This window comes from Homarus americanus, unplaced genomic scaffold (genome assembly GCF_018991925.1).
Source record: "Homarus americanus isolate GMGI-L3 unplaced genomic scaffold, GMGI_Hamer_2.0 scaffold26591, whole genome shotgun sequence".
NCBI lineage: Eukaryota > Metazoa > Arthropoda > Malacostraca > Decapoda > Nephropidae > Homarus > Homarus americanus.
Window position 1 is genome coordinate 992,469 of NW_024755595.1, and position 15,032 is coordinate 1,007,500.

A 15,032-nucleotide genomic window follows, 5' to 3' on the forward strand; every position below is an offset into this window, starting at 1 on the left:
AATATGGAGATTAGAAGATATAAAACACAAGGGAATAAAGTTGGTTATTTTTTATTTCATTCTAAAGTAAATAATTCCTATAATTCCTGGCGGGCACAAGTGTACTATCAGGTGATCATCCAATACCAGCTAAACTACAGCTAAATTGCACCGTCCCAGCTAACTCGTGTACCCTGCTTTCTATATACAATGTCCCGACTAACTAGTGTACACTAATTTCATATAATGTATATATTTACAACATCTCAGGGATCTACATTACTTCGCTACCTATATCAGCCTATCAACCTTAATACGTTCCTAGTTACATGAGGCTGCTTAAATCTCTGGGTGAGGGAACACTATGTGGGGCGACCCGATCATTTCACCACTGCAAGATGTAATCTAAATGAAATTGACAAACATGGCGTCCAGCTTCACCCCTCTACGAGTTCTAAAACCTAAAGAGAACATTGGACTATTTACATTTGGATTATCCTAAAAGAACCACATCAGTGCATCTCCCACTACTACTAAGGTACCGTATATAAATTAACGAGCATGAGCACTAACAATGTACTCAAGTAGTTTAACAAACATGTAATAACACTGTACATCACACACAGACCAGCAGTACAATACATACTCCAGGTACTGTATCTCGTTAAGGCGTTTATTTTTGTGTATTTCAAGAATATGTTGATAGTTACAAGTTTATAAAGTACAGTGGTGAAGAGTTGCTCTTTTAGTACTAACACAAATTTGATATTAATAAAAAAAGGTTACGTAACACAGATTGGTTCTAGAAATGTAATCAGAATAGTGTAAACAGCTATAATTTATTATGGTTCAGAAAATCTTAAAAAAAAAATATATATGAACCAACACAATATCTAATGACAATGTCCTTAACAACTATATTTGGTTAGTAGCTTTCGTTGCTCTTATCTTCTCACTAATAAGTCATAAATTACAGAGAAAATATATAAAAATAAGATGTGTCTAATGATAAGAATTTGCAGCAATAACAAATGTACAGTAACAAGTAAACAAAGAGATCAAGGTTAGCTGAGTTTTGTGTAGTGACGTAACGTGTACAGGGGGGGGGGGAGTACATGTGATTCTGAGTGACGTAACGTGTACAGGGGAGTACATGTGATTCTGACTGACGTGTTACTTACGCAGCACTTGTGTGAAGGACTTACACATGTGCGTAAGAAGTTATAACACTGAAAGCTCGTCTGCCATCTACTAATATAATAGTATCAAGTATTAAAGCTGTCCAAAGCTATCGTTTCAGTACCCGGTAGAGTGTAATGTTTATATAAAGCTATTATGAAGGTATATTTCCTTAGAGAATCGTGAAAATTTCCTAAGTTATCGTTTATCACCAATCGAAGCTGTCGTTTAAAGCTACTGTTTAATATTGTCCATAGTTATCCTTAACATTTTCCAGTTATCGGCATCTAAGGTTTTTGTTTAATATCACAAATATCAACAAACATCACATCATTTTCTGCACCTACTGTGCAACAAAGATTTGATTTTAACAGTAATTTATTTCGTGTCAACTGTATTATTATAAGAAACAAAAGAACCAGGTAATAAATATGCATATACTGCGTTAATAATGAGATGGTGGACGTTATGAGTTGATGAGTGTTATGAAGTGATGAATGGTTACGATGTGATGACTTTGTTGATGTATCTCATCAATTTTGATAACTAAAACGTATTTTACATTATAACATCAACAATATATCATTGACATGTACCCACAGTCAAGCCTCTTTACTTCACTCCTCACTAACGCAGCTTATGAGTAGTTTAGGGTCAAATTTGTTTTATTACACATATCTTAAGCTTATAACTGACCCTACGTTACTGCGGTTGGAATTATTTTTTATTAATTAATTTTTCTTTTTCCCAGATAAACTCTTGGGCTTCCCACACCACGAGATGATGGTAAGTACTTGTGATATTATTTGTCTACACCATGAGTCTTGCTCACCCACGACCCTCGCTGCACTCCTTAAATATACGACTAACGAAACTTACTAGTTTATTGATATCAGGAACACCTCAGGACTTATCGTAGAAGTACTGACAAATCCTGAGTTTGTTCTTGTTAATTAAAGTAAGAGTTAAAATAGAATGTTTTTGTGGGGACGAAGGTGGGCGTTAAGTGTCCCCCGATAAAGTCCTGCTGCAAGGCTTACCGTGTGATGGTCTTAACAGTGGAGTAGCTGTGTATCTGGACGTCATTCAGTCACAATATGTACAATAGAGTATTAATAAACACTAACATCTTATACTAACATTATCTAAATAACTTAAACGGTAAAACAACATAAGCGAGTTCATAAATAAAGGTGCGGCGGCGTTGAAGCGGAGGTAGTTGTGGCTGAGGTGCGGAAACCATCATGCCTCCTTCTTCAGTAGAGAGTCTATGTTATATTCTGGGCGCTTGACGGTAAGCGACTCATCGTTGAGGGCGGGAGACTCCGGGGGCGTGTGGGTGGAGGGGACAGGACCCGGGGATGGCGTTGATCTGCCGGATAGATGGGCGGCATCTAATTGCGCCTGGGCGTTGATCTGCGCAGCCCGGGCTTCCAAAGTGCGAATCTCCAGGGCTCGACGATACTCCTCTAGCGCTCTCAAGTCCAAGGCGCGGTACTGCTCTAGGGCGCGTAGTGTGGCCAGGCCCTTGACATCCAGAGGTCGCGGGGGCTCGGGGGTAGTACGAGGCTCCAGCCCCTTCTGCCCCACACTCCTGCCAGGGCTGTTCCGTCCCTCACTCCCTCTCTCTTCCTCTCTAGTGTTTACGTCTTCCACCACGTCTTCTCCATCTTCGTCCTCCTGTCTCTCAGACCTCGCCGGAGATGTTTTGTTTACCTTCGGGAGAGACACTCGATCCAACATGGCGTCCCGAGGATCAGTATCACAGAGTCTCTCATCATCCCGAGGGGCGTCGTTAGTTGTCTCTGCAGGTCTGTGGTAGGCGGAATCAGGGGAGAGATCATGGACGACCTCAAGAGCATTATGGACGGAATCGTGAGCGGATTCAGCTTTATGGTGGGCGGATAACTGGGCGAGGAGAGCGTGGAAGGATGGTGGGTAGAGAAGCGGACTGCTGAGCGGGTTGAGTAGTGGGTACCTGAAGGGGGAAACAGATCGGGAGTCAACACACTACCTCAGCTCCTCTAGTGCACACACTCACACTAAATGTATTGGATGAGTTTAATGCTTTATAAATATCCAAACCATCTACTTACATTTTACTAGATGAAGAAAGAATCATTTGGTTAACATAATTCAGAATTAAGTTATAAAGAAAATTATTTACCATATACAATAATTGGTAGTAGGTGTATGTAATGTATGCCACACACCAGAGTAGAGAGATAGTCTTATGCTTTGTTCTTGTACCGTGTTGATAATATATGTTGTATATCCGCATATTGCTCAAGGTTACGACACTCACGACACGGGCTGACTCACACCATTTGTATGTAGGATAATCATGAAGTCTAATATCCTGGTTTATAGTTGATAGGTTGTGGGGAATTTCCATGTCCAGGGTTTTCAATTATTGTTTGTTTACTTGATCGACTTTCTGGAACTGACGACCGAATAACATACATATTTAGGGTAGAATATCACTCTTGTCTCGAAGCTATTTACCCCAGAAAGATTATTTGTCCGAACAGAATTTACTCGGTAAGAGGTGTGGTAAATGATTCTGGCTGTTAGTGTTATATAGGTGACATAAAATAATTAATTATGTTTGATGTTCGTCCGTCAGTTTGTCCATAAATAGTGTCAGTGTGTTAATTATAGTAGAGATTTTATGGAACGTTTGACACAAGTACAGAATATTATAGTTGGCTGATACTCGTCACACATTGTTTGATCAGATTAAAGATTATGATTTAGCAGCTGTTATTGTGGCATTGCGAGGCCTCATGAGTGTTGGGTGGCGCCGACACACAGACCCTTTGATCTATGTGGCCAGACAGACTCACTTGCCACCTTCTGGCGGGTTGTTTCCTGTACACCCCGAGAAAGATGGCGTCAACACTTGAGCAAGACATCGTGAGGAAACAAATGCCAAGAGGGAAACCAATACATTTACAGGTAGAGCGTGACCTGGTGGCCAGCCTTAAGTCGTGCGGACAAAATGGTTGCCTTAAGGTGGCCTCTGCTCCTCACTCTTCACAACCACAAACCACGTATCGAAATTTATCATGGCTTTTCTATTTTCATCCGATCATCACATGGAACTTGGTCACTCTAGCAGTCACTTCTACTTAAACATAGATCTTGAAGGTTTATATTTGATAATTTGGCAGATTTTGTTGCCAAGGAAGTGACGTATAGAATGAAGGGAGGATTGTTTATACATATCTGGGTTTGAGCTCACCTGTAGGCGGCAGCGGAGCGGGGGTCTCTCACCAGCGGCAACAATGGTGGGAATACATTCTGGGCGGCGCTAGCTGACGAAGACGTAGAGGGAGAGGAAGATGATACAGACAGGGTGGAGGAGGAGGAGGCGTGGGAATAAAGGAGTGATGGAAAGCGTGGGGGGTCGTGAGGCTTGGTGAGTGGGGGGCGCGTGTAGCCAGGGAAGGCCGCCAGTTTGCTCGCCAAGGAGGAGTACGGTGAGGAACTGGCCATGCCTCCGCCAGACCCGCTCAGTCCTGTTGACAATACGCAGAATTTAGTGTAACTCTTACTACACATGTTACTACTACTACTACTGTTACACATACTACTACTAATAACACGTTTTACTATTGATTATATGAATAAGGAAATGAGATAGATGGAAGGAGAAAGAACAGAGATAAATATAGATAAAGGATAGAGAGAAAGAGTATAGCGTAAGAAAGGAGTGAAAGAGATGCAAATAGCACGATTAAATTGTACAGATGTGAGTATAAATGTTGTTAGATGAATTATTTTAAGTAAAAAAAAAGAGGGAGAGAATTGATAAACGATTTGGATTCGATCAAAACTATGTGCATCATCCTGAACTATAAACATTCTTTTACAACAACATTAAAACCCGATCGTTGTAACAGTACTGGTAAATCTTAAACCAGAAATTAATTTACAGTAACAATAAAACCAGAACTTTTTACAGTAAAATATTAAAACAACTACTGTAAATCATGGGTCAGTTCTCACCTTTCTCCTGCTTCCTCCATTTGGCTCTACGATTCTGAAACCACACTTGGATCCTGGCTTCTGTAAGACCTATCTTCATGGCCAGCTCCTCCCTGTAACACATGAGGGACACTGTAACTCACTATATTTAATACACACAAACTTGACTGAACCACCAGATTTATTACCTTATAGAACACAAAATACTCTATTTATCTCTAAAACCTCGAAGGACTTTTTTTTATTATTATTTCCTGCCTGTCATCCACCATAAACCCCGACAAACCACTTTAATAACAATTACAGGTCATTTAACAAACAGCAATACACAGTTTACCTCCAGGAGCCACGATCGCTGTAATGTGGGCGAATCACGACACCCGTCACACCCCAGTTACTATGAATCAACGACGCAGTGAATTACTTCGTGACACACCCATTGTCCACCGCCACCGAGGACGTTCTTGTTAGATATAATGTTCTTTTGTTATGTACTAGTGGTGTTGTGGTAAATATGTACTAATGGTGTTGTGGTTAATGTGTACCGGTGTTGTGGAAAATATGTGCCAGTGTTTTGATTTAGTGGTAAATAAATATTGTTCAGAGTAAAGGTTTGGAATGACTTGGTAAATTAAAACAACATAACATTGGTTTAAATTTCCAGTTCACGTAAATATAAGTATTACAACAATGGCTGACAGAGAAAAGGCGAGAGAACAGCTGGTGGTGTGACTCGTGGGATGGGATGCAGGCCGCGGATTGGTTATGAGGAAGAAGGGGCAGTGCCGGATTTAGACCTGTGGAGGCCCATGGGCAGCCTCTTTGTGGAGGCCCCCTCATTATAACTACCCAAGAGGGTGGAGTGACGAGTGAAACGAGCCTAAACATCTGGGAGTTCCGGGGGGCGCTGTAAGCCCCCCGGGAAATTTTTTAAATTTGAACACTTCTTTGGAGAATTTTGAAGCCATATGCAGTAATACGGAGGAAATTAGAACATTGAGAAATTTTTAATTAACTGTATATTTATTGATAGTGTACAAATTCCCAACACACACACACACACACACAAAAGTGAGACATGACTGGAGTCATTCATGTGGTTTCAAGTCGACCAGCCCTGATATGTGGAGGCCCCTGGGCAGCTGCCCACTTTGCCCACTCCTGAATCCGGCCCTGAGAAGGGGGCGGGTTAAGGGGCGGGTCGGGAAAATTCAAAAGACGAAATAACGGGTTTAAAAAGGCGGAAAGGCGTTGAGAAGGACATATGTAGCATAGTATTTTTCCTTGGCATTCAGAAGAGCATAATAACTAAAATGGGCGTGGAAGATAAACCCCGCGGTGAGCCCTGTATCCGGTGTGGCCCTGACAGTCCATTTAGGAAGAATAATGGAGGACAAGTCAGCGAGTGTTCCATCCTTGAGTTGAAGGATTAAGGTTTTGTTTTGATTTGATGAATGGAGGTCTCGGGGATTTAAATATTAGTACTTTTTTATAAAAAAAAATGGAAAGATATTTTTCAGCGTCTTTCGTCTTGAAAGTTGTCTAGGATATATAAAATTAAATATCCATATATAACTATAGCAGTTTAATTGTTCATTTTATTTAAAGTTCGTAGAAGTGGGCGGAGCTTAAAAGGAAAAAGGGGTGGAGTTTGAGGAGTGGTGGGCGGGGCTCTTCACGACACACAGCTTGAGGTACATTCACAAGATTTTTCCCGGATATACAAAAACGATCAACTGTAGTAATGGAGACACCGTCTATAATGTGGAGCCTTTGGGTGAGGTGAGTGTGGAGAGGGCGAGCATCATCGCCAACAAAGGAGTGTCTGTCTGTTAAGTCGTGACAAAGCCCATAACCAAATCAGCCACCCGGGATAAAATACTTCCTCTCCAGCACATGCAACAAAAGCTCTGCTCACCTTGAACAAAATTGTCATGATGACGTGAAATTGTATTCTTTTCTCTATCTGGCGCTCAGAGACGCCTTACTTTGAAGACCTCTTGTTGACGGGGACAAGTTAATTTAGTTATCTTTGTGTGTGTGTGTGTGTGTCTGTATGTGTGTGTGTGTGTGTTCAAGGGGTCATGCAATTCGCTATAGGCAGTTAGGCACACTCCTGGGTCTAACGCTTGATTTTTAAATATTCATGGTATATTTAACCCGTCTCGTAGCCACCAAGTTTGAGTCGAACCAACAAGTAGACCAGTTAAGTGTTGTGAGGGCTATCAAACACGGTGGTTCTTGTGTGTCTACTGTAGGGTACTGATGCTGGATGGTAGTAAACATAATTCTCTAAGAGGCTTGTGTTAATCTGTTCCACTTTCTCTGGGGGTGTTACATATACCTGAGCCCCCTAACATTACAGTAGAGGAATGATAACATCTACAGAGGTGTCGAAAATATACCCCGACGCTCCTGCCATTACACTTGTTCTTTTGTCCATCGTCGAGGATAAAAAAAAATTGCCTTACACGACTTTGAGAATCACTTAACACACGTCACAATGTCACGACAGAGGCGAGGAAACAATGGAAAGGAACTGCGCCACCTGCGTCTTGATTCTCCAGCGCATAACTCATTTCATGCGTCGTGCTCAACTTTATTATGCCTGGCCTCTCACCCCTTTACATGAACTAGGTTGTGAAACTTTCTGGCCTGCTGGTGCGTCAGGGATCTCTATGAATGTCAGTTTAAGCCGAGTGACAGATCTTCTTAGTCGCGTTCGTAATTGCTTCTAACTGATTCAAATTCTTATCATGGCTGTCTCCTCTGGTGCCATGGTGACGTACTCATCATGGCAGACACAAATAATGTCTCGCTGTATAAGACTTGTTCTAAACCTGTTCTTTGTGGTTTTATTACTCGTTTATTGATTTCGAAGTTTGTTTCTGTGTGTACATTTGTGTTATTAAACTGGTTCTGCCGCCATGGTGACGATAATGATAAATTAATCAGTATTATATTTTGTTTGTCCCCTTGGAGTCACCTTCAAGATTTAATAATAACAAAATTACATATAAAAACATTTGATAACAAGGATACAAAAAAAATAATAAAACGTAGAAGAATTGTAACATAATTGACAATAATTTGGCCGGTGATATTTTAGCCGGAAAAAATAATTATGAAACATACATCAAAGTATAAAACTGTGATGGTTAACGTGTGGTAGGGATGATGGTTGGTGGGTTAACGTGTGGTGTGGAGGATGGTTGGTGGGTTAACGTGTGGTGGGGAGGATGGTTGGTGGGTTAACGTGTGGTGGGGAGGATGGTTGGTGGGTTAACGTGGGGTGGGGAGGATGGTTGGTGGGTTAACGTGTGGTGTGGAGGATGGTTGGTGGGTTAACGTTGGTGGGTTAACGTGTGGTGGGGAGGATGGTTGGTGGGTTAACGGGGGTGATGGTTGGTGGGTTAACGTGTGGTGGGGAGGATGGTTGGTGGGTTAACGTGTGGTGGGGAGGATGGTTGGTGGTTAACGTGGGGAGGATGGTTGTGGTTAACGATGGTTGTGGGGACGATGGTTGGTTAACGTGGTGGGGAGGAGGCTAACGTTGTGGGGGAGGATGGTTGGGTTAACGTGTGGTGGGGAGGATGGTTGGTGGGTTAACGTGGGTTAACGTGGTGGGGAGGATGGTTGGTGGGTTAACGTGGTGGGATGATGGTTGGTGGGTTAACGTGGGAGGACTGGTGGGTTAACGTGTGGTGGGGAGGATGGTTGGTGGGTTAACGTGGTGGGGAGGATGGTTGGTGGGTTAACGTGTGGTGGGGAGGATGGTTGGTGGGTTAACGTGTGGTGGGGAGGATGGTTGGTGGGTTAACGTGTGGTGGGGAGGATGGTTGGTGGGTTAACGTGTGGTGGGGAGGATGGTTGGTGGGTGTTTATTCATATAACTGAGGAAGATGTTAAAGAGTTCCCCCCGGCCATAAGTGACGGGCCCTCCCCATGGTCACTCACAAGGGCGCTGTAGACCTTCCACCACAACGGGGAAAAATAATACTAAAAATGCTTAAGTGATGTGTAAGTAACTGTGTGTACACCTGTCACCTGTGTGTACGCCTCTCACCTGTGTGTACACCTGTCACCTGTGTGTCGCCTACCATACACAGTCACCACAGGTATACATCTACGCGTCCATATAGGAGGAGTTAGTTTAGGGGTTATGGTGTGTGTGTGTGTGTGTGTGTGTGTGTGTGTGTGTGTGTGTGTGTGTGTGAGTGTGTGTGTGTGTGTGTGTGTGTGAGTGTGTGTGTGTGTGTGTGTGACCCATCATTTCTCAACACACAATACACCTTGTCACTTCATTGTACAATACTGAGGACACACGACACCACAGTTTGTTAACACATTTATCAGAGGTGTGTGAGTGTACGTAAAACTGCTGCAACAAATAACAATAACTGAGAGTTGAGAAACAGTAATAAGAACAAGGATGAGTGTAGCCTAGAGGAACGATACAGTGTTCCCTCCCGCCCCACTATGGCGACCATCACGTGTAACAACTGTGGCTATGTTCTCTCTCAGTCACGTTTATTTATTTTTTAATCTAATGAGAAAATATTGAGGTATAGAGAGAATAATTTATGCTATATAGTTAACTGAAATATAAAATAACGAGAAACAATTTGGATTCTGGATACTTCCCACACATTGCTGGAGACGCAGCCATTTTATTTTCCAGGAAAGAGAACATAGAGGCTGAATGTTCTCGTGCCTAAGATAATTGCGTATGAATGGCTGTGGTGTGAGGGTGTGCTTGGCCTGACTGCGTCTCGGCCACGGCTCGCCACCCACACAAGTGGATACTATGTCTCCGGAAGACATTACTCTGTTATTCTCCAGCGATCGCGACCTGCTCCCCTGCCGCCGTGTTGTACGCCTCGCTCCACCTATCCCTGCACGCCACGTAGAAAGTTCCCTCTCGCTTAACCAATCAGCCCACGCCACGTAGCAAGTTACTTCAACCAATCACGGCCGTCGTGACTCGTGTTTCCCGTACGCTTGAATGGTTAACATTAATCAACTTTCCAATTCTCCGCCCCGAGGTGTATACGTCAGCTACATGGCCTTCGCTGTATTAATATATAGGATTATTTGACAAAACATGTGGTGTGCAATGTCATGTTATATAAGTGGAGGCAAAAGGTTTCATTATTTTGCAGTGACGTATTCAGAGAACCATGGAAAAAGTATACATACTATAGTGATAATGACATAATTTGCCAAACTTTGGGCCGGTAGTTTGTGTTTGTAGGTTTATAGGCAACGAAGCCTCTAAAAAAACCAGATCTCTCTTGTTCGGGGGCGTGAGGTGGCACCTTTTGGTCCCAATAGAGTTGTTCCTTTTTTACACCTTCTTGTTGGGAGAAGAAAGATGGGCGTGTTTAATGTCCCCGTTGGTCGAGTCATCTGTCCTTCCTCGGTCCAGTGTTAATAGAGGAGGACCTGGGTGTACCCGTGAGGCTCGGGAGGGTCACACCTACACCACCAGCCTCCCCTCCTGCGGTACCTTTGTGCAGTCATCCAGCGCTGCTTCTCCATATCTCAGTTATCAATAGTCCAGTTGCCGGTAAAGGCTATCTTGTGTTGGCTCGAGACATTATTTTTAAGAGGAGGTCTGGAGGTCAGAGTCATCTCCACGCAGAGGGGGAGGGGGAGAGGTCAGACGAGGTCAACCTCTTCATGGGTCAGAAAGCTTGAAGCCCTAACAATGACCTCTGACGGGCGGTTCTTTTTTATTTGAATTAAGACTGATGCCCGGTCCTCCCACACGAGTGATGCATAACTAACACTCAACACGGGGAAAAATATGGACAAAAACTTACAAAAAACGTATATTTTGGCAATATATTCACGGACTCTAATCGTGCTGAAAAATTGTACGGGTCAAAGAGAGAAACAGAATCAGACAAATAGGATCAATGATTTTGTTGTTGATGTTGAGACGAGGAACACAGAGACAAGACTCACCTGGTGACGACGTCTGGGTACTGCGTCTTGAGGAACACCTTCTCCATCTCTTCCAGCTGGTAGGTGGTAAAGGTGGTTCGGTAGCGGCGCTGCTTCCTGCGCGGTTCCTCTAGGTGGGGGGGCTGTAGGCGTATGGGTCGCTGGGGGCTCTCCAGGGACGACAGGTCAAGGTGGTGGCTCTCCATGTCGTCGTCGAGAGGTCGCTTCATCCCTCGGTCTTCCCCGTCGTCGTGACCCAGACCGAAACGCAGGTGGGGGAAGAGAGATGAAGCTGGCAGTAGGGGTGGCACTAGGCCCCCTAACCGCCCAGCGTGGCCGCCCAGCATTCCTAACCTCCCAGGGTGGCCGCCCAGTCCAGCTCGTGCCATCTCCATGCTCAAGCGGGCGTGCAGACTTGTGGGCGGTAGTAGTGGTTCGGGCGACGCTGGTGGCTTAGGCCGAGAAAAATTAAGAGGTTCTAAGGATGGGTGGGGGGAAGGTGGCGTGGGTGGAGTGGTGGTGGGCGTGTGGGTGGTGGGCGGATGATGAGACGGGGATGTGGGTGTCTGGGGACGCTCCCTCTTGACCCCAGACATGACGGCCAACATGACGAACTGCACCAAACTGTAAGGAAAAGAAAACCTGATCTAGAGCTTAACATCCCTGTGATGGCCAGTAACGTTATGGGTCTCTGGGGTGGAAGACAACATTCAATATCAAAACATAATACATCTACTACTGTATATACATGACCCTTAGTGGCTGACAGACTACCGAACAACCCACAGAGATTACCTTCCCCTATGCTGCTCAGGGAACCAAAATAACTTCTCAAGAGCAGTTGTGAGGTGGTGAGGGCAGCGACACGTACAAGAGAGAATGAAGGTTTACAAACACATGCTAACTTTAACATTCTATACAACACCTACAGTACACCAGCGGCCATACAGTAGAGGCAGCTACCTCATCTCTAACTACCTGAGGTAAACAACACGAAGTTCCATATAGATACTGATTCATGAGTGCAGGACAGGTACAGCAAGTCTCATTGACCGCAGGTGTCGATAACATTATACAGGTGTTACCTTAACCTATTGAGTCCTGTAATGTTAAATCATCGTCCTCAAGGAATTAAATCATCATCACAATCAAATGGTTAAAACATCGTCTTCAAAGGTTTAAATCATCCTCACCAAAGGGTTAAACCATGGTACTCAAAAGGTTAAAAAAAATTAATCAGCACAGCTCGGATTAACGTCAGTACAAAACACGCGGTGAGATGACAGAGTAAAGCGAATGTCGGCGTGTGAGGACCGTAGAGTTTACCGCGTTACTCTCCCCCACTATTGGCCTGTCTTCACTGCCTGACCGACACTGTTTTACGTCGTGATATATTTGTTTTAGGTGTGTAATTAAATAATACCTTCAAGAGAGCTCCTCCTAACCTAACCTAACCTGTACTGTATCTTACTGTTCAACACGCTAACTGGCTGCTAATAGCTATGTCGCAATTTTATACGTAATTTCCTGTATCTATTAATAATGTAAATAATTTGTGCATTGTGTATATATTATAATGTTTTTTGGCGGATTATTTTATTGAGCACACACACACACACACACACACACATCTCATTTATCTATGATTTAATTTTCTTATAATTTGCTGTATAATTTCACAATAAATTATATTTATTTCAGTTCACTGTATCTTATAGTTTTAACATATGTAATTCACGGTTATATAACGCACTCTATAGTTTATATAATTTACGATATATGTAAATAGTCGTATATATAATTAATGACGAACTTTTTCTCTATAACTGCGACAAAAAAATTCATTCCACATCCGCTGTTCCGAATATAATAACACTATATGTGCCACAACTACAAGAGCTAATAATAATAATAATAATAATAATAATAACAATAATAATAATAACAATATTAATAAAAAAAATTGTAATTTGCAGTTTGATAACAAGACAATAGATGGATAGCAGAGTTCAGGGTATCATTCTTGTCTTTATCATTATTATTATTATTATTATTATTATTATTATTATGATGCAAGTAAATTCTCCAATATTAGGAATTTATTTATTAAAACAATCGGTAAAGTGACTCATCGTGAATGTTTGTCTCAGTGAAGTGTGTCCGGAGTGCCTCTTTAAGACCCTCACACTGATCTTACTATAGTTTTTTGCGCTTGAGACGATGTACAGAGTGTAAATCCGTGTTGTTTAAAAGACTAATTGATATTTTTTCTTCTAAATTCTCGTTTTCGACAGTTTATTTAATTATTAACATTTGAGGTTACTTTTGAATTTACTTATGACTATGATTAATGTTTTTAGATATAATTTAAAATATGTATAGCTACTCTGCAACCCGGAATATCTTATACTAGAAGCTTAAACAAAGGTTATACTAATTATAACGTAAATCTAAGACATACGGACTTACTCTAAACTAGATTATCTTTCTCATAACACAACTTTATAACCAATGGCATTTAGTTTAGTTTAGCTTTATGCAGGAGGGGGGACTGCAGCCTTCGAACCAAACTTCTGTTCCTCGAAACTGTTATTGTCTGGTGTTCATGATTTAACCCAAAAATATAAACTAATTTATTGTTAAATTTTGATTGAGTTCCCTGTTTTATTAAAGGAATTTTAATTAAATATATATGACGACGTGACACTATAGCTTCTAACTTGATTATCTATAGAAACAATGTTAAAATATTTCCCAGCCTGTGTTATATAGCAATGTTGGGTATCAATGTTTGTATATTACTAGCAACATTACGTGGATCATTATCAACAAACAAAAACTATCGTAACTTAATAATAATACTAAATAATAATATTAATACATAATCATAATACGATTTAAATACTTATAACCGTGGTATTATCATCATTACGATTATTTGCCAATTTAAAATGTGTGTAATCACTTGAGATCTAGGAATATTAGTTATATATTTCAAGGTCTTTAATTAAATATACTTGAGGTTCCTTCAGAATCACCAACCGAGCTTATTTCACCTGAAGATTAACCACCCCAACACTATTTGAGGGGTTGAGGTTAGGTTAGGTTAGATTAGGTTAGGTTGGTTAATCTTTAGGTGAAATAAGGTCTGGTGGAGGAGATTCTTTCAATTATCCATTTTAAGCAGATGATGGTGCCTACAAACACACACACACGCACATGCACACGCACGCACACACACGCACACGCACACACACACACACATAATGTTTTAAGTCGTGTTAAGGAAAGTTGCCAACAACACAACACTCCTCAACACACAACTGTTCTTCTCACGTAAAATATTCAATACAATACTGTGTCGTTCCGGAGGTGTTGATGGGGAAACATTGTGTCTCTTTAAATGGTGTCCGTCACTGTTAAGTATTTCTTGGAGGCATTTTTTAGTTTTGGAGTTTGATAATTCTTAAAACTTGTTATGGTGTTATACAAGACGTGAACAGCTTCTAGACTATGGGATTGTCTAGTTTCCAGAGGGTTAGGTTTCATCACTCCAACACTCCAACACTACAACACTCCAACACTACAACACTACAACACTCCAACAAACTCATAATACTGACTCACCGTAACAAATGATTTGGTCTTCCACAATTCCTGTGAGAGTTTTGGAGGTAAAGTGAGTTAGGCAGTGTGTCACACGAGGACCCACACACGTACACACTTCTGTTAACAACGTCACCAGACTAACAACTGTTCAACAACCTTTGGTGTATTAATCACATGAGAGGTGTCCCGACCATTATAGTACACCGTGTAGTGTCCGCACCGCTGTCACACACACACTCCCTCTCACCAGTACAGTACACATTTCATTTGAAGAAAATGACACCCTAATAACGTTATGCTTCTACCGACATCATTACAGTGTCGGT

General features: G+C 42.0%; 1 protein-coding gene across 1 annotated transcript; it reads right to left on the minus strand.

Moving 5' to 3' along the window:
- Positions 1–35: 35 nt before the first annotated feature.
- Positions 36–14,958, minus strand: LOC121856595 (homeobox protein aristaless-like 3). The gene is made up of 5 exons (XM_042352224.1): positions 14,725–14,958; positions 11,119–11,721; positions 5,170–5,261; positions 4,403–4,679; positions 36–3,136 (listed from the first exon to the last, which is right to left on the minus strand). The coding sequence occupies exons 2-5, from the start codon at positions 11,703–11,705 to the stop codon at positions 2,401–2,403; spliced, it is 1,692 nt and encodes a 563-aa protein (XP_042208158.1). The 5' UTR covers positions 11,706–11,721; positions 14,725–14,958; the 3' UTR covers positions 36–2,400.
- Positions 14,959–15,032: the final 74 nt, after the last annotated feature.